We start from the raw sequence: 20,275 nt of genomic DNA, 5'->3' as shown, positions 1-20,275 counted from the left end.
GGAAAGAGTTCAACGACTGGAAAATTGGGAGTAGGTTTTGGGGAAGGTAGGGGAAGGATACACTCATTACCTTGGAGATGATACAACCAGAGTTCCATTACCTTCTCAGATACAACCTACAAAGGGGAAGAGGATTCCACACAGGAGATTTGAAGCCAACACAATCAAAACTGACTCCCACGTACAAAAGACATCAATTTATATACTCCTAGGAAACTTCTACACAAAAGAAACAGGGGAAAAGTTTAGAAGAATACATAAGACATAGCAACAACCCTTGAAGCTTCCTTGAATGGCGATGCATTTCCATGGATTGCGAAATTTCGCGATTCCGCCTCCTGCCTTCGCTATGGATCATAGGTTTTCCGTCCCGCAAGATTAGCGCCCAACTATAGGGGCGCAGTTAGAGCCCGCTTTAGGGGCGCCTTTTAGCGCCCCATCATCAGTCTCTCGAGGTTGGGGGTGCTTCCACGTCATAGTTTGAAGCTTTCATTTCGTCGTCAGCCATCCTTGGATCCCACTGATGACTGCATTGTCTCCCGAAGAATCTGAGGGTCTTCTCCCGCTCATGAGCGAACATCCACGTCAATCTTATCTTCCAGTTCAGTCTAATGTGCCGTGAGAATGGCCTGAACCCTCGTGCTCAGTGGTGGAGTCGGTGATACGTTATCAACTACGAGGCCTTGGAATATTCTCTGTTGCATTTGTCCCTTGTTTGGAGTCAGTATCTCAAGCCACTCATTCTGTGTTGCCACTAAATCTGGTCCTAAAGAATGCTGCTCTGCTGGTAAGAGATCTTTTGACCTCGGGTTGTATCGTTCTTTCCAATAGAAGGTGGTAGTTATCCATAAAGACAACATCACACCACACCTGGTCCCGTAGCTAGCCTTCGATCAAAAATTCTACCAAGCATCTTTGGTCGATGCTGACCCAATTTTCCTTCAGCCACGTCAGTGAATACGACTCGGGATGCTTCTAAGTCGCAAGTCCGAATTTCTCTACCAACCGTGTCGATGCAACATTCTTGTTGCTCCCGCAGTCGATGATGAGACTGCATACCTTTCTGTTTATTGTGCAATAGGTATAGAATATGTTGTGGCGAAGTCGCTGTGGATCCCTTATGTCCTCAATCTGCAAGATCTGTTGAATCACAAGCGCCTCTCCTTCATTTGAGGGAAGCTGATACACCTCACCCCGTTCCTTAGTTTTCTCTTCATCTCACTAGTCTCTTCCATGGCGCCCTGATGAGTAAGTGATACTACACTGCTCGTGGGACAGCTGGAAGCTATGTAACTATAACTGTGACATTTGAAAAATTTCTTTGCTGGTATAATATTGGAGGAGCTACCTTTCTTCTATTTCTTTTTGTTGTAATTTGGAGTATCATTCTCTTGTTCGGGTTTGTTATTTTTTCCTTAGTTACCCTTGTCTGCCGTGGTAACTGTAGGTGATTGCGTGCTCAAAGTTTGTTGCCTGAAAGATGGTTTTTGCTTGCTCTGTTTCTACCGTCTCTCCACTTTCAAGGCTAATGTTTGGACGCCCCCTAACATCCAATATGACTGCAATTCTACCACATTGCTGATGGTGGGTTTCAGACCGCTGAGGTAACTGACTATCATATGCTCCTCTAGCTCCATTAGCTCACATTTCAGCTGTAGGTGATTGAATTGGGCTGTGAACTCCTCCACTGAAAGATCCCTCTTCTGCGAGTTGTGGAGTTTCAAAAACATATCCTGACGATAGTGGAGTAGGATGTACTTTTTTTGATTTACCTTATTTATCTTCTCTCACTTAGTTATCTTCTCATTGTTTTCTCTTCTCTTCTTCCTTTGCATATTTTACCGCCATAAGGAGAATTTTTTTAGTTTAAGGGCAACTAGCTTGACTCATTTGTCCTCTGGTACATCTTTATATTTGAAAATTTGTTCAACTGATTATAGCTAGTCGATAAACTCATCAGATTCCATACCTCTTTCAAATTCTTGGAGGTCCATTTTGATGTCGAAGTCCCGCTGACCTCCATAAGGGGTTTCTTCTCTTGTCCTCCTTTGATATTGGATACCAAAACGGCGTGGTCGATATTACTCGTTGCTGTGATCTTCCGCGTGGAACAAATTCTCCTTGTCCCTGTCTCCCTTCGACTCTCCGAATCTCGGTTGAAGATAATCTCTTCCTAGTTTCCGTCATTCAGCTCTGCAGTCTCTGCTGGAGACGATAGATTTCTTGTTGAATTTCTTCCTGAGTCGAGTTCAGTGTACCTCTTCGCGGTGTCATGGCTAGGGTTGGGAATCATAAGGAAAAATTTGGTGGAGGTGGTTTGGGTAGGAGCGGATGCTAGGAAACCCGAAGATGGTACCAAGTTTGGACTAGCTCTGATACCAAATTATATTGAAACTCGTAGGAAAAATAGTGGAAACACAAAAGCAGACTTTCATTAATAGAAAATTTGGGTTACAATCTGACACAAACAGGAAGTTACACCGACATACACATCACATGCAATCACTCTAAATATATCCTAATGGGTGGTGAAGGTCGGTTAGAGGGATAAGAATGATTGGAAGGGATTATGATAGTCACAGATGCGGGTGGCAGTGAGGGGAGGCGCAGAACTGTAGGGGCTACAAGTAGGTAGGGTTATAGGTGTGTTGGGGTGGTAGAGGGAGAGTTTGACAGCTGGAAAAGGGGAAGGAGAAGGTTTTGGGGAAAGGTAGGGGAAGAATACAATCATCACCCGGAGAGGATAAAGCTGGAGCACCGCCACCTTCTCGGATACAACCCACAAAGGGGAAGGGGATTCCACATAGAAGATCTTAAGCCAACACAACTTGAACTGACTCCCACATGCTGAGGACAACAATGTATAGACTTCTGGGAATCTTTTAGGCAAAAGAAAAAATGGGGAAAGGCAAGAAGAATCTAGAAGACACTCCAACAACCCGCGAAGCTTCCTTGGATCGTGATGCATCTCCATGGATCACAAAATTTTGCAATCCCACCTCCCGCATTCATTAGGGATTGTTGTATTTCTGTCCCGCGCGATTAGCCCCCTTCACTAGGGACGTTGTTAGCGCCCCGCTACAAGAGTGCCTTTTAGCACCTTGCATTACTAGAGAGAGTGGCTTGGAGGATTGAAATACAACGCATTAATTTTGATGCATGCTATTCACATTTTATGAAGAAGAGAGGGTGGCTTGGAGGACTGAAGATTAATTTTGATATTTGCTTTTATGGATGTAAAGGCTGCTTGTTTGTGTTGCGGGGGCATGTATAATGATGAGTTAAGAGCCAAAATAATCTTGAATATTTACATTGGGTCAATTTAGTCCCAATGTTTTAAAAAAATGCTAAATTAGTCCCCATTATGTTTATTAGTGACCAAAATAATCGTCTTTGGGGACTATTTAACTAATATTAATTAAGTCTGGGACTAAATTGATATTTTTGTAAAATTTGTGACTAAAACGACCCATTGCAAAGAGCCATGGGACCATTTTGACACTTTTCTCGTAATGAAATATTTATGGGACCTTTGCAAAGAGCCATGGGACCACTTTGAATCTTTTCTCATAATGAAATATTTATGGGCTTGACGTTGATCTCTGGCTTCTGGCCAAGGTTTTACTTGGGATAGCTTAGAAATTGGGAGAGAAGTTGGATTTAATTTATGGGAATATGGTGAAATCAATTGTTGGAATAAGGATAATTGTTATGATTTGTGTTGTTTATAAATTGATTATTATATTTTTTTTAATTTTCATTTTTATGCGATTTTGTTTCTTTTTTTAAATATGCAAATGGAGAACGAAGAGAAGTCATTTTAATCCATGTCATTAAATAGGTGTCTTTGTTCTATATGATTGAACTGTCTTTAAGCTACAAGCTCATAAAATTACCATCTTATTGGGCGGTCCAATTAGTGCCATCGATTTATGAAATTTTTTGTTTACAAGTATTTTAATAAAATCGAACAATGATCATGTATCTTAAATTATATGGAATAAATTGATAATTTTGATTTCAAAGTAATTGTTTTAAAAAAATGTTTTTGCAAAGGGCATTTATATGATGTCTAATTTTGTTTATAATGAAAATAACAACAAAAGCTCAACCTGTATATTTATTTATTTTTTGCGTTAGTGAAATTCGAAATAGATTGGTTGAAGCATGCACGAATGCTTGAACTCCATAGTTCATTTTTAAAGTTTGGGTGCTAGATTTGTAAATATGCAGGATTTCATGAGCGTGTACAATCAATTTGCATGGTTTAGTTCGTACGTTTTAATTAAACATCAATGCCTATAATTCTACACCTGTTTATATTGTGTCACCCAAATAATTATGTTGAGACTAGGACTGTCATACATATATATATATATATATATATATATAATACTGGTTTTTAGTTGACCAGTTTGTTCACAACGCCAGTCTTGCTGCTTGTATCTATACACTCGCCTGTCTTTGTTTGAGTCAGGGCCTTGGACAGGATTATATGGTTACTCTATTGGAGTATGTTTTAAGGAAAAGTATTATTATAAGAATGCATTGGCTGAAACGATACTTTTCCGACCAGGATTTTTGTTTATATTGGGCTGTTATGTATGTGCTTTCTTTAGTTAAAATCTTGCATGCGGAAATATTATTTACTGCCCCCTTCTTAGCAAATCAACAAATTTAAGGTTTCTTTGCTATAATTGAATTGCTACAATTGTACAATTTCTATTTTTTCCGCTTTCTGTGATAGAAGTTTTTTCTTTTTTACCATTTCTCTTTTTGCCTAATGATTCATATCATTTATATAATGTAGGCCAAGTTTGAGGCTTCTCTTCTGGACAAGTGGTTGTTAGTCAACCTACAATCCACGGAAGAATTTAGCTCTCATATGGTGAGTTTTTCTATAAAAAAATTGTTTTATTAAATTTAAATTATGTTTTCTGAAAATGCAATTGGGTTAAATCAAGTGATGTTATGTTACCTTTTAATGTGAAGCTTAATCGGGATACATGGTCAAATGAAGCTGTGACACAAACAATTCGCACCAATTTCATATTCTGGCAGGTAAATCTCTCTATTTGTTTTTTTACCGATGTGTGATGTAGAGTGTTTCAGAACTTTGTTTTTTTTTTCTGTATCTTCTGTGATTGTGTCATGATATTTTTGTTGCTTTGCATAGCTTTGCATTCCTGTTTTTTTTTTTGTTTAATAAGGTTTATTATCGACCGAGGGACGCATTCAGTGATATGTTTCTCTATTGTCATTGCCCATATCGTTTTCCATTTCGATTAATGCTCTCTTTATGTTATCCCTATTTCTTCAATTTATGTACTGCTTCCCTGATTGACTTAGTGTTGCTCTTTTCAGATCATTTAAGAGGCGTGGGCTTGGTTTTGCATATAAAATTCTTGTTGTTTTGCTGTTCTAACTTCTTGTAAACTACAAAACCTTTTATTCTTTGTCAATATATTAGATTGGTTATTTTTCCCCCTTTCCAGTTGTGAAATGAATTGTTGCAAACTCTGTACTTTTGTGGGTGAAGGGTCAAGTTTTTATTGGCAGGTTCTGGCCACACATGCACCCCGATGGATTTATTCTATATTTTGGCTGCTAGTACTCCTTGATTTTGGCAGCAATTTTTTAGCAGTTTGCAACTCTTTTGTTTGTGAAGTGTCTTTCTTTTAACTGATTTCCAGGCTGAATGTCATGGTAAAATCTGCTTTTGTGTCTTGTTCCGTTCTTCATGTCCTTGTGAAGCTTATAAAGATTGATCGTTATACTGGGCTAACTTTATTCTCTCAATGTTTTGTAGGTATATAGTGACACCAGTGAGGGAAAGAAGGTTTGCACCTACTATAATTTGGTCTCAATTCCGGCCATCCTGGTTATTGATCCTATCACTGGGCAGAAAATGCGAGCATGGGCTGGCATGGTACAGCCAGAACGTATATTGGAGGTAATCAACATTGAAATGTTTTCATATATTTCAATCTTATTTTTCCATTTAGACATATGATAATATAGCATGATGCACTGGAAAGCTTATTGTTTGTATATTTAAGACTTGTACTTTATCTTACACTTTTTTTTGCTTTCTCTAACATCAAATGCCGTTCCCTTCATGTAGGATTTACTCCCATTTATGGAAGGCGGACCAAAACAACAACACTTTTCCCATCCTTTTAAAAGGCGCAGGGAAGGAGCTAAGGATTCTACGGACATTATATCAGGTTTTGCATTTGTATTTCTCTCCACGGTTTATAGTAGATTTGCAAATTCTGATATTGTTAGCTCATATTTTTGTTTGGTCACTATTAGAAAGTCCCTCGCCATGCTTTGTTTAGGGATATTGTGCTTCAATAACCACTTTCATGGTTTTGATGGGATTTGAGTTTTCTTACTTATATAGGTTTTCTTAGGGTTTGGCGTTTCACTTCTGATCCTTGTCATCCATGAAAGAGTTTTTCTGAGGAAATTTTTTTAGTTTTTGTTTGATTAAGCCATATTTTTATGAGAAGTTTGTTGATCCCTTTTGGTGAATTTTTCTCACTGCTTCATTTTTCTAATTTCCATTGCCATTTTGTCATTTAAATTGCGTGTGTTTTGTGTTTAGATCGTCTATTTGTCAATCCGTACAAAAAAACCGCATGCCCAGGTGTGCATATCCTCTCTCTCTCCTCTCTGCCTCTCTCCCATTTATCTGTCTATTTATATATATTATTGCCCGCAGTTTCTATTTTTCTTTTCATTCACACACTCAAATGCTGCCATAATTACTTATCTTTGTACCCTAATCTACTCGCATCTTCATCCTAGTTATTAGGCTTGTTAATATTTACTTCCGGGTGATTCATTTAGCTGTTGCCATCCTTGATGCCATATGATTTTTTTCTCCCCCGCCACAGAAAAGCATCTCGAGGAAGACGAAGAGCTGCTGATGGCAGTTGCAGCTTCATTGGAAGGAACAAAGGCGCCCGTGGAGTCCTGTGTAGATGTCGAGGTAAAAGCTAAAGAAGATGCCAAAACCAGTTCCAGCGAGGAACCCTTATATCCTCCCCTTCCAGAGGAGCCGAAGGGAAACAGGGAGCTTGTTTGTCGGGTTGGCATCCGTCTACCTGATGGCCGCCGCGTCCAAAGGAGCTTCCTCCATTCCGACTCAATAAAGGTGGAAGTATACTAAAATCTTACAATTTAAATATGAGGATATTTGCATACATACCATACCACACATTCTTATGTATTTACATATCTAACATGTAGACATTACTTTTTATATTTAAACCACTCAAATCTTTATATCACTTCAAAAGTACCACTAATATCACTATTTAAATTTTAAAAAGTGAAACACCTTTTGATGCATAGATAATATACTAAGATGGCATGTATGTAATAATTAAAATTTAGATGTTAGATATATAAATACATAGGAATTGAGTTTGATATAACGAGTAGAGCTTAAGGGAGTCCAATGCTTGTTCGTGTTCGGCTTCTTTTTTTTTTGAAATAGGCTCATGTTCAAAGTAGCTCATGAATACTTGTTCATTTTTTACTATATTCGAATTTATTTGTTTGTTTCAGTTCCTCTCCAGCTCCAAATTAGCCCGGTTGATTAAAAAAAAAGGTAAAATGTCAAAATAGTCCCAGACTAGTTGCATGAGGCCGTTTTAGTCCTAGATTCTATAAAAGTGTCAAATTAACCCCTGAACCTTTTAAATTTGGGGCTGAAATAATAACTAGGGATTATTGCGGACCATATTAAAAGAGTTTAGGGACTAAATTAGCACTTTTATAGACTTGGGGGCTAAAATGACTCCTCTGCAAAAACTTAAGAAGATTATTTTGACACTACTTATTTTAAAAAATAATAAGGTTTAATTATCTTTAAATGCATTATAAAAATTAGTTATAATAAGAATATTTAAGTAATTATTTAATTAATTCCGAACATGGTCAAACAAAAGTTTGTTCGCCTCTTTTTTGTTTATAAATCAAGATTAAAAAAAAAAACTGTTCATTATTTACTCGTTTGTTTAACGAACAAATAAAATATGTGCTACTTATCAAAAGCCGAATATGTGTTGTTTGCAAACAACTATATATGTAATCTTCCCAAGTATATCTTTCTTCACCTAAACTCACCTTTTTCTCATTGTTGAATTTTGCAGTTATTATGGTCATTCTGCTCTTCTGAAATGGAGGAGGCAGGAACTCGTCCTTTCCATTTCACACAAGCAATTCCTGGCGCATCCAAAACTCTCGATTTTGAGAGCAATTTAACGTTTGATGAAGCTGGTCTATCAAATTCTTTGGTTTCTATGCTGTGGGATTGAAAGGTTGTTTCTTTTAGTTTTGGGACATTTCCAATGTCCTGAAACCATCATAATGCGTCAGATAATATATTGTCTTATGAAGAGCAAACAAGATGGGATGGGAGTTCCTATTAATTTAAAATTTCTCCTGGGGGAAAAATTGTTTAAATGTTAACAGTTGAACGTTGTCTATATTATTTACTCGTTAGATTTGATGACCTTCTGTAATTTATATGTTATATTGTTAATTGCTGGCAGACACTATTCCAGATAATTAAACATCTAGTGGATGTATTTCTCTTTGCAGAACATTATTTGCTTGGAAATATTTGGAGGGGTGAGAACGAGAGGTTATATTGCAGACGGAAGAAATCAGGTGATGTCTGGGATGTGCAATTGTTCTTCTTGAATACTCTGTATAAATAGTAAAATTTAATAATTTTTTTTAGAAATATTTTTAGGGGTGAAGTCCAGGCTTGTAAGCAGATTCTCTCTCTCTCTCTCTCTCTCTCTTAGATATATATATATATATATATATATATATATATCCTTCTTATGGATGAGAGTAGAGAAATAGTTCAGGAAATAATGGAATTATGGAGGTCCTATATTGGAGTTTAAATGCATTCATTTGAGTAGATCTGAAATTGAATACATGAAATGTAATTTAGTAGTAGTATTTCTAGTGACAGTTGTAGCTATGGATAATCAATTCATTAAAAGATGTGAACTTTTTAGATATCTCTGGTCTATTGTTCATTGTGATGGTGCTATTGATGGGGATGTTATTAGTAGAATTCGAGTTGATTGGTTAAAGTAGAGGAATGCATTGGGCCTATTGTGTGATAGAAAAGTTTTGCTTAGACTTGAAGAAAAATTTAAAAGATGGTGGTGGGATGCACAATGTTTTATGATGCAAAATGTTGGCCTTTAAAAGATATGCATATAATAAAGTGTTGTTGAGATGATATGTGAAATGAATATGTCATTGAAAGGGTTGGTGTAGCTTTAGTAGAAGACAAGGTTAAAGAGAGTGTCTTAGATTGTTTGATCACATTAAAGGTCGTTCATCTGATGATCCAGCTAGGTTAGTGGATTGTTTAGATTTGACTTATGTCAAGAAAGGAAGAGGTAGACCTAAAAAGGCTTGGGCAAATTGTATAAACAATGATCATTAACCTATTAGAGTTAAAATGAAAATATGACATTCAATAGGACACAAGGGAGAAAAATTATTCATATAGCTGACCCCACTTACGGTCTGTTTGGGACAGCTTATAAGTGCGACGACGTTTTTAAAATGTTGTCTCACCGTTTGTTTCGCACGTTTCGGGTGATTATCCTAAAACCATGTTTCTTATTTTGGTTAGAAGCCGGACGCGAGGTTATACCTGTGATCGGCGTTCGCGTTCGCGACCTACGTTCGCTCCAGCTTTTACCTCCCTGCCCTCACTCGCCGAAATCTTCGCTCTCAGCTTTTACCTCCCCGCCGAAAGCCAAGCGAAGACCTCCGTCGCTGCCGAAAGCCAGACGAAGACCTCTGTCGCTCTTCTGCTGAAAGCCATGCGAAGCCCCTTCCTCCATCGCTCCTCTGCCCTACCTCCGTCCCTCTTCTGCCGAAAGCCATACAATATCTCTTCCTCCGTTGCTCCTCTGCCGAAAGCCAAGCGAAGCCACTTCCTCCGTCACTCCTCAGCCCTACGTCCGTTGCTCCTCTGCCGAAAGCCAGGCAAAGCCCCTTCCTCCTCTCCTCTGCCCTACGTCCGTAGCTCCTCTGCCGAAAGCCAGGCAAAGCCCCTACCTCAAAAGCAACAGCTGAAGCGAAGGATAGCAGGTAAGGATGGTCTTCTCAAATTGCCCTTCTCATATTGAGTATTTGGTAATGTAGATGATAAAATAGCTTTTAATGTACCAATCCTCGACTATAATTAGAAAATCAAACAATTTCAGGAGCGCTTTACCCATATAATTTTACATATAGGTCTGGTCATAAATCAAGCCATAACTTTGCATTCACCCATCACTTAAATCTGTGTCTGCTTGTTTCTTATTTATTTTTTAGTTTACAATATCCAGAAATTGACTTCTCGTCTCTTTTGAGTCAATATTAGTAGCAAATAATTTATCTTTACATACTCAATGATTCAAATAATTTGTTGATTTTTGGCTTGATAATGATGAAAAGTATAGCAAAAATTGAAGTTTAAGCTTTACATAGGTTTCTGATTTTCCTATCTTTACTGTAAGCAGAAGTCTTCAACAGTTCTTTTCCATATAAATCAATGTTATGTTGGAATTTTTGGGTGGTCTGTATGTGTCAAATGAATTTGATGAGGGTTAATTGGTTCTAAAATATCTAACACGTATACATTGTCATTTTGTTGAGAAAAATACAACTTCTGCGTGACTGATTGTTCATTTAACTAAAGAAAATCTGCAGATCAGTTGTTTACAAAACACACAAATCAAATAGCTAAACAAATTATCCAAAACATGGGCAGAAGTGTCATTTATCCAGAATCAGCTGTTTTATAAACGCACAAACCAAACAACCAACCAACTTATCTGGACTTATCTGGATCAGCTGCTCAACAGATTATCAAGATAAGTTGCTTATCAGCATAAACTGGATAAGCTGCAGCTGCCCCAAACAGACCCTTAATGGGATAAAGGCTTGTTTTTATTTTTGTATATATATATGAATGAGAGATTAGGTTTAATTGACTTAGCCCTTTGATTGTGATTAAAATCGTATTTTAGGATTGATTTTGAGAATAGATTTAACTCTAGTTTGTTTATCCTGGACTTCTCCACCAAAGTCCAGCAAAATGTTTTGTTCTGAACAATGTTAAAGAGACTTCAATCAGGGAGAATTGAAGGATTTAAGATTGTCTTAAGACTTGGAATAGCTCCCTTATTCTCATCATATTAATATATGTATGCTAGCTTTTTTATCAAAGTATTTCATAGTGTATGTAATGCTATTTATTTTAATGGGCTATATACACTGATAGAAGTTATAATAGAATAATATAAACGTACTGATTTATCCCATAAATCTTATTTAAATTACTAAAATTTACATATCATAATAAATAACTTTCATGTATATTTAAATTACTATAGTTTTTGTTATTTGTGTATCTAAAATGTTTGACCAATGAAAAACTAAAGATTTACATGCATACCACTCCAGTTCTATATATTTACATTTCTATGACCTAAAATTCATTTTTTTACATATATGCCTCCTTATATATGAGAAGTCTTATTTCACATTTTAAAAATTAAAATAGTGGTGTTTTTGATGTGCTATGAAATATTTAGGAGGTATAAATGTAAAAGTTAAAATCTAGATGTTGATTATGTAAGTACTAAAAAATTACATGGTATGGTAGCCAGGGAAGATTAGATGGTGGCAACATATGGGGTGTGGTCGTTGAAACAAATGTTATATGGGTTGTGATTTGGCAGTTCATCCTCAGTTAAATTATTGTTTACGAAGAAAATGATGGAATATTCATTTGATGATAAGCCTTGATAATTATTTCTAGTGCTTGAACTATATTAAAACAAACATGATTCTTTATAGGGGTGTGTATTAGTTGGTCAGAATCGAAAACCTAAACCAAACAGAATAAGTTTGGTTGATTTGGTTCAGTTTCAAAATGCATTTTGATTTCTGAATCTTAAGACCTTATTATTTGATTTTGGGTTATTTGTTAGGTTTTAATTTTATATAACTCAACAAAGCGAAAAATCAAAATTGAATTAAATTTTTTTTATAATATTTTAGGGGCATTTACATGCATACAATCGAATTCCTATGTATTTATATCACCCAAATCGTTGATATCACATAAAAAATACCACCCTTTTAACTTTTGAATGTTAAATATATGTTTGCAAGCCTAGATAAGGCTACATTAATGTAAAACTTGAAGTATGGATCTCATATATGTAAATACATAATTAAGAGATATGTATGTAAATCTTCTTATATTTTAATTTCATGCAGAACAAATTGAAAATAATTAAAGTTTATGGTATATGTGATCGGAAGAAATAGGATCGGAAGAAATAGAGGATTCACAAAAAAAAAAATTAATTGATATCATACATGTAAGATATGTATTTCAAATTTTGATAATTTAATATTTATGTATTTTATTTTCTTATGATTTTTTTTTACGTTTAAAATAATTTTATTATTATTATGTAAATTATTTGTGTGTTTTTCTTCTTCCGAAGTTTTATTTCATTTAGAGAAATACTATATTTTTTAAAATAATAAGCGTAACTCATGCTATGCAAATTAAGGAATTTAGATTTTGTTCGATCTTGATTACGGGGCTTTTTGTTTTTAAGTATAAGAAAATTAAGTATATGTTAAATTGAATGAGATTTGAATACATTGCATTTAAAATGCAAGGAATTTTTTTTAATATTCATTTATTATTATTATTATTTTTTTTTTTGAGAATTTTGAGCGAATTATTTAATTACAAACTCATACACAACACATGCAAAGTTTGAATTTATATACCCAAAATACGACCATTTAGGGAAGGCTTGCATGGGGGTATGATATCATAATCCATGCGCCCAGAAAGCCTGTATCATCAAATTAAGCTAACCCCATCTACCAAAGTGGTCGAACTAAGCCCATCCGTCGAAATGGTCGAGTTGATCAAATCTGTTGAAGTGGTTGAATTAGTCCAAGAAAAATGAACTACTGGAAAAGACCATCATAACATCAGGGTACATATCCATCCCTACTTATGACGTCATCTGACACTCGTGTCATAATCTTTTCATCAAGACAAATAGGCGTAGTACTGCACAAAATATAACTTTATATTTATTTTTTCTCATATATAAAAGGGAGTCAAAGGAGATCAAGGGAGACATGTTTTCTCTCTCTATAAAAACTACTAACCTCTCTCTCTCTCTTGTGTCTGAGAAACATAAACCCTTTCTTTGAGTCATTCCCGACTATCCGAAGATTCTGATAAAAGAGAGTGAGAAACACAAACTAGCAATGCATACATCATCTTCTCTCACACATTCCTCTTAAAAATAAGATCTCTATCAGTTTATATGAGCTCACAAACAATACAAACCCTAAACCCTAAAAAAATTCAATAAGAGCCAAGGCCTCTTGGTTGAAATCAACTCTCGACCACTAGGGCAAATGAGCATACATAAGTTAAGAAATAAAAATAAGAAAAAAAAAAGACCTGGTGAGTGAAGCAGCCGAAGATCTCAACAGGGCGACGAACTCACAAAGGAGATAAAATAATGACATGGGAAGGTAAAATGAAATCATGAATGGTGCTAAAACAACATAGTCATATGGTCATTGCAATAACACAATGCATCCCAAAAGAGTGAGTGAGTTTAAGGTGTGCAATCATAAGAGGAATCAAGCATGAGGCCTCCTTATTGCTAGTTGAAATTCATCTAAATTCTAAATACCTCCAAATTTTTCTTAATTTTAATTTGCAATACCAAAATCATAAAACAAAGTAAGAAAAATAGAATATTTATTTTTTTAATACATCCGAAATACTATAGTTCAAAAGTACATATATTTAGAATAACTATGTACATACATATATAAATATATAAGAATTATTTAATAGGTATGTAAATTCTGAAATAATAATAATAATAATAAACTCGCTTGTATTGTTGCCCTAACGGCTCGCTTGGCAATTTGAAAAAATTCCTGATCCTCTTAAGGTCGAACATCCTCTCTCGCTCGCTCGCTCGATCACTCTCTCCGTCGGTCGATCGCCATCTCGCTTGTCCGCTCCTAGGGTTTTCGAGAACCCGAAAATCTCGAGATCTCGCTTACAGTCGATTACTATACTTCTTTTCGGCTTAGGGTTTGTTCCTGTTCGTCAACCCGCTATATCAACTTTCAATTCTAGGGTTTTAACAATTGCGACGATAAATCTTGTTTCGTTTGGTGTGATCTATAGGGTTCCGAGCTATTCTTTTCCCCCTTCAAGCGATGGATATGCTTCAGGAAGTCGACGATTACATCAAGGAATCCATCGAGTGTTCCCTAGGCCTCCCGGTATCAGAGAAGACCCTCAGACTGAAGCTTCTCGCTTCAGAGGACGAGCGGCATCGCCTCCAAGATCAGATCTTCTTCTTGCAGGACCAACTCAAAGAGTCTCATAAGCGCCTTCAGCTTTCCAAGGTTCAGTTTTCTTTCTTTAATCGGCTAACTTTTCCTTCTTTGATTTTGCTGCTTTCCCCCTATCTTTGTACTTTTTCTAGGGTTTTATGAACGCATCTGGGATTTTTGTGTTTATGGTGACAGGAGGAGACGAATATGAATCTTCAGGGTTTAAAGAATTGCATCCAGGATAAGGAGAGGATGGCTGCAAGGTGTGTTGAAATGGAGAATTACTGTGCTAAGATGGAAAGTGAATGCATGCTGTTTGAACGTGATTTGGAGAAGGCAATGGAGTCATGTGATGAGTTGGAGAAGGAGAACAATGAGCTTCGTGCTCAGTTGCGTGATAGCCTCTCTGTAAGTCCTCTTTGCTTGATACAGCTAAATGTTCTAAATCAGTTACATCAGTCTGTGCTTTTGTCTGCTCCATGTTCCTAAATTCTTTTATAACATCACATAATTCTATTTTTTGTTATAGTTAAAAAGGAATAAGAGGATCAGCTATTTTTTTACTGCAATTAAATGTAACAGTTCTTTCATTCTGCAGAGTTGCAAGTTTGTGAATGTGTTAGCTCCTGTTGACCGTGTCCTCATTTGACTTTTTTCTTTGGTGCTGAACAATTAGTAGGTTTTGATAAAAGTTAGTCAACTGCTGTATGGAAGAATTCTGCTGCACAAAAATTTAAAAACAGGGCTTATGAAAATTCTAAGCAAGCAAGCATTCTAGAAAACAATTTAAAAAAAAAAGGTTTTTTAAGAGAAAGTATCCTTATTTTATTGTTACATTATCAGGGAAAATCCAACTAATAAAGCTGTGTGGAAAATTTCGGCTGCACGAAAAATTTAAAAATGGAGCTTATGAAACATGCATTTTAAAAAGCAGCTTTATTAACAAAATATTGTTCTTTTAAGACAAAATATATCTATTTTATATGTCTATTACTAAAAAAGTCCAACCAATTAAGCTGTGTGGAAAAATTCTGCTGCAAAATTTTTTTTTTAAAATGGTGGATATGGAAATCGAAGCAAGCATGCATTTTTAAAAAACCGGTTAATTAAAAAAAAAAAAAATCAGACAAAGCCTCTTTGTTTTATTTATACATTACATAGCACCATCTTTCTTTTGTTCAAATAGCATTACTTTATGACAAAATATATCTATTAGGATTAGGAATGTAGTAGACTTTTCACCATTGGGCATGCCTCCATCCATCAGGAGGTTATAAGATTCATGTATTGATATCATACAATGACATCCTCTCAAATGTTCAAATATTATGATTTATTTGTGTATGAATTTATCTCTTTTATTCCTTGCATAATGAGTAGCTACTTTAGCCTTAATATCCAACTTGTATTTATTTTTTTCCAAATTATCCTAATAGTAGGTGCTTGTCTAGATGGGTATTATAAAGTTTCTTTCTTCATTAAAAAGCAACTTAATATTACTATATAAATTATTCTACAGTTTTAGTTTTAATTTTATTCATTGATACATAAATTTAAATTATTATTCCATTAATTACTTTAATATAAATGTAATTCATATTTTTTGGGGCAATGACTACTCATATTTAATTTTTTCTTTAATCAATTCAATTGCTTCACAATTGTTTTTGTAAAACAACTTTATCTATTGCAATACTTCAAATAACATATTTGATAATAGTTTTACCAAACAATAATATTTTACGAAGATCTACATACATAATTATCACTCAATTCTTACGAATTTACATGTCGAACCCAAAACTTCATATTTTACATATTTCACTTGTGCATGAAAAGTTGTATTTCAATTGTTTAAAACTTAAAGAGTGGTACTTTTGATGATGTGACATGAAAGATTTGGGTGGCATGAATTGGGCGAAGTTTAGGTGTTAGATATCTAAATTTATAAGAATTGGGCGTTATGTATTTAAATGCCCTTAAACTTTATTTGAAAACACATTACATCATAACACAACATGATAGAAAACAGCACGCCACCATACAAAATTATCAAGTGGTATTCTTGGTGCTGTTAGTTTATATGTATATTATATGGAAATTGACATGCTACATCTTTTTCACTTCAAATCGAATATTTAATCTCTAACAACTTTTACTTTTGCTTACTTTGTTTTACTCTATTCAAAAAATTACTCATATAACCTGTATAAATTGGTCGAATTTGTTATTGATTATCATTACAAAGCATACCTTAGTTGCCCATTTTTGAAATTTTTTGAATTTTCCTTTTTGAATGGACGTCTTCTTAACTTTCAGAGATTTTACAGTAAGAGAAAAGGAAATTTTAAACATGTTCCTTGAGTTTTCATGTAAATGAAAATGTGACGAGTTTACTGAGTCTTAAAGAGTGGTACTTTTGATGATGTGACATGAAAGATTTGGGTGGCATGAATTGGGCGAAGTTTAGGTGTTAGATATCTAAATTTATAAGAATTGGGCGTTATGTATTTAAATGCCCTTAAACTTTATTTGAAAACACATTACATCATAACACAACATGATAGAAAACAGCACGCCACCATACAAAATTATCAAGTGGTATTCTTGGTGCTGTTAGTTTATATGTATATTATATGGAAATTGACATGCTACATCTTTTTCACTTCAAATCGAATATTTAATCTCTAACAACTTTTACTTTTGCTTACTTTGTTTTACTCTATTCAAAAAATTACTCATATAACCTGTATAAATTGGTCGAATTTGTTATTGATTATCATTACAAAGCATACCTTAGTTGCCCATTTTTGAAATTTTTTGAATTTTCCTTTTTGAATGGACGTCTTCTTAACTTTCAGAGATTTTACAGTAAGAGAAAAGGAAATTCTAAACATGTTCCTTGAGTTTTCATGTAAATGAAAATGTGACGAGTTTACCGAGTAAAAAAAAAAAAAAAAAGAACCATCCTCTTATGCCTTGCCTTTACAATGCAAAGTTATGAAACTTACCGGGTCTATAAAAATGCAGCCGGGTTAAACATAGAAGATATTTCTTATATCTACAGCAATAAGGGACCGAAATCAAAATATTGCATTGGTGTGCCATATGCTGACTGAACTGGTCAGCCTCTCCCTGGGGAGTCGAGCCCCGCGCCACGGTGTTGGCTCAAGAGATCATCAAGTCAGCTTGATTAATTGAATAATTAATCTTAATTTTTGTATAATAAATAGAGCTTTAACTATTCTATAAATTTTTAAGATACTTTTATCAAAATTGAGCTCAAAATCAAGCTTTCGAGCCGAGCTCAAGCCGGGCATAGTTGTCATGAGCCGAGTTCGAGCTCAAGTTATGAGCTTGAGTGGAGCTTAAGCCAACCATACATCTCATGAGTTGAGCTCGACTTAACTGGTTTACACCCTAGTTAAGGCTGCTATGTCAAGAGTTCAAGTGTGAATAAAATAGCATCAACCATGGATTTAATGCTTGATGAAATCCGTAATCATATATATAAACCTTGATGAATTAAATATCAAGTTTTCCTATGAAATTGTGCATTTGGTTTGTTTTTTTTTTTTTTTTTTTTTTTTTTTGAGAGGGTGCATGAACAAATTTTGATTTGTACAAACCTTGGTTTCATTCAACAGTTTCTGATATCTGTTTTTTCTGTATTGTGCCTAACATTTAAGACAGGCTCTTAAAGTTTGGTTCTGCTAATTACTGTTTTCTTTCCCTGTAATTTCTAAATTTAATTATATATTCAAAACAAACAATTTCAGGCTCAAGCATTAGTTGCTGAAGTTAAATCCTTGCAAGAAGATAAGGAGAACCTCCGGATAAATCTGCAGAGAGCTGAGGAGGAGGTGCGAGATCCTAAAACCAATCTATTTTTATTCGGGGCATTTACATACATATCACCCAATTCCTATGCATTTACATTTCTAACACTTGAATTTTACTTTTTTACATTTATACCTCTTGTATCTTTCCTATCACATAAAAATACCACCAATTCAACTTTAAAAGTTGAAATACACCTTTTCATGCCTATGTCATGTGGCATGTATGTAAAAGTTAAAGTTTAGGTGTTAGGTGAATATATAGGAATTGGCATGTATTAAAATGTATGTAAATCTTCCCATTTATTTTTCTCATGTTTCTTTCTCACTCCTGTTTATTTATTTATTTATTTATTTATTTATTTTTTTCTTTTGTTGAAGGTGAAAGTACTATTTGAGGACAACAGATTACTGGATGATGAGAATAAGCGACTGCTAAGGCTTCTGCAGAGGGAAACACAACGACATGGATCTGGCAACAAGTTATCTGCATCTTCTTCTAAGGTGAGAGTATAAGCTTGAGCATGAACGATTTAGGGTCCTGTTTGGTTCAGTTCAGTGACTTTCAAGATGAATAAGAGTTGAAGTTTGTTGACGAGCTAAAAAATTTAATGGGAAAATTACATATATATCACACAACTCTTATATATATATACATGTATAACACCCAAAGTTTGATATTTACACTTATAACATTCAGTGCCATAAAGCTATGCATGAAAATGTGTATTGCAACATGCAGAGAAGATAATGATGGTGATATTTTTTTGACGTGATGTTAAAGATTTTAGTGGCATGCATGTAAATATGGAAGTTTAGGTGTTAGATATGTAAATACATAAGAACTGACCATTAGATGCTTTGACAAATTTTTGATTAATCACTCAATTCCCAATGAAAACAAGTCATCTTGTAAGCATTATAAAAACTAGAACTTGTGTTTTCTAGTGCGACTATCTTATGTGGTTTTTGAAGGTAAAAACGCAGTTATTTTCTTTTTTTTCTTTTTCCTTAAGTGCATGTGCGAAGTAAGATTGCCATCCTTCTACGATATGTTATCTTAGCCTTACATGTCTTGTGTCATTGATCTGAATTGTTGATTATTTTTTTATTTATTTAAAGTAGCTCATTCAATCTTTTAATTTTTAATGGTAAGTTTGTTTTACTTAGCTAAAAGCCTTTTTTAAATCTCAATCAGTCAAGATATGAATGAATCTAAATTTTATGTGTCACAGACATCACAGACATTGCTGGTTGGTCTCTTTTATGTTTAACCCATTTATTAAACAAGCTGAGGTGAACAACTTTGCATGACACGAAAAATTACAGTGATGCAAAGAATTGAAGAGCGGCAAATTTCCTTTGAAACTGTTAATCTGGGAGATTCACTACCTAAGCTTTTTTGGTTTCTTCCCTTTTCTCATTCGCTAAAGGTTTTAATTTTTCTACCAATATCTTCTAATGCTGGTCACAAAACATATAATCTTTCCAAAACATGAAAGTATCTTTTCATTTTCATTATTGAGGGCATTTTACATTCATTCCATCCAATTCCTATGTATTGCTATATCTACCACCTAAACTTTTACTTTTTACATTTATACCAACTAAAACTTTCATACAACAACAACAACAACAACAACAACAACAACAACAGAGCCTTAATCCCACTACCAACCTAAACTTTCATATCACATAAAAAAATATCACTCTTTAAGTGAAATACATCTTTTTATATATAAGTAAGAAGAATATATATAAAAATTGAAGTTTAGGTCTTAGATATGTAAATACATAGGAATTGAGTGGTATGTGTAAATCTTCCTTTATTTTTTTTATAGGGCAAGCGCAAGTCAAGCATGATGAAGAGCATTGCCTTTGGGCGACAGATTGAGTTCAATTCTGAAGAGCAAGCAAGACAGCCACTTACACCGTTCTAAGAAGTGAGAAAACACGCTGCCTTCTCTAATTGTAAAGCGCCTTAGAGA

General features: G+C 34.7%; 2 protein-coding genes across 4 annotated transcripts in view; both read left to right on the top strand.

The window, feature by feature from the left end:
* Nucleotides 1-8,674, top strand: part of LOC110033861 (plant UBX domain-containing protein 7) — an 18,990-nt gene extending 10,316 nt beyond the window's left edge. Inside the window, exons 5-11 of one of the 2 annotated variants that reach the window (XM_020737999.1) lie at nt 4,811-4,888; nt 4,993-5,061; nt 5,810-5,953; nt 6,125-6,227; nt 6,611-6,652; nt 6,903-7,162; nt 8,166-8,674. In XM_020737999.1, the coding sequence (XP_020593658.1) occupies nt 4,811-4,888; nt 4,993-5,061; nt 5,810-5,953; nt 6,125-6,227; nt 6,611-6,652; nt 6,903-7,162; nt 8,166-8,330 (861 nt within the window). In that variant the 3' untranslated portion in view covers nt 8,331-8,674. The remainder of the gene's footprint in view (nt 1-4,810; nt 4,889-4,992; nt 5,062-5,809; nt 5,954-6,124; nt 6,228-6,610; nt 6,653-6,902; nt 7,163-8,165) is intronic. The other variant, XM_020738001.1, reaches the window with a different exon arrangement.
* A 5,346-nt stretch (nt 8,675-14,020) lies between these two features.
* Nucleotides 14,021-20,275, top strand: LOC110033860 (myosin-10-like). Of its 2 annotated transcripts, none has more exons than XM_020737997.1 (6): nt 14,021-14,200; nt 14,297-14,520; nt 14,644-14,856; nt 18,228-18,311; nt 18,669-18,791; nt 20,129-20,275. In XM_020737997.1, exons 2-6 carry the CDS (start codon nt 14,329-14,331, stop codon nt 20,225-20,227), a joined length of 711 nt encoding a protein of 236 aa, XP_020593656.1. In that variant the 5' UTR covers nt 14,021-14,200; nt 14,297-14,328; the 3' UTR covers nt 20,228-20,275. The 2 variants fall into 2 exon arrangements, with proteins under 2 accessions (XP_020593656.1, XP_020593657.1); XM_020737998.1 differs by having other exon boundaries at nt 14,021-14,210.

This window comes from Phalaenopsis equestris, unplaced genomic scaffold (assembly GCF_001263595.1).
Source record: "Phalaenopsis equestris unplaced genomic scaffold, ASM126359v1 Scaffold001307, whole genome shotgun sequence".
Lineage (NCBI taxonomy): Eukaryota > Viridiplantae > Streptophyta > Magnoliopsida > Asparagales > Orchidaceae > Phalaenopsis > Phalaenopsis equestris.
The sequence above is the reverse complement of the archived record's forward strand: the minus strand, read 5'-3'. Positions and strand labels throughout refer to the sequence as shown.

What these genes read in the sequence shown, in the direction of transcription:
- LOC110033860 (XM_020737997.1), top strand. Translation starts at nt 14,329, where the DNA reads ATGGATATGCTTCAGGAAGTCGACGATTACATCAAGGAATCCATCGAG. An exon ending in AGTTGCGTGATAGCCTCTCT is followed by an intron (nt 14,857 to 18,227) that starts GTAAGTCCTCTT and finishes AAACAATTTCAG; the next exon opens with GCTCAAGCATTAGTTGCTGA. An exon ending in TGCAGAGAGCTGAGGAGGAG is followed by an intron (nt 18,312 to 18,668) that starts GTGCGAGATCCT and finishes CTTTTGTTGAAG; the next exon opens with GTGAAAGTACTATTTGAGGA.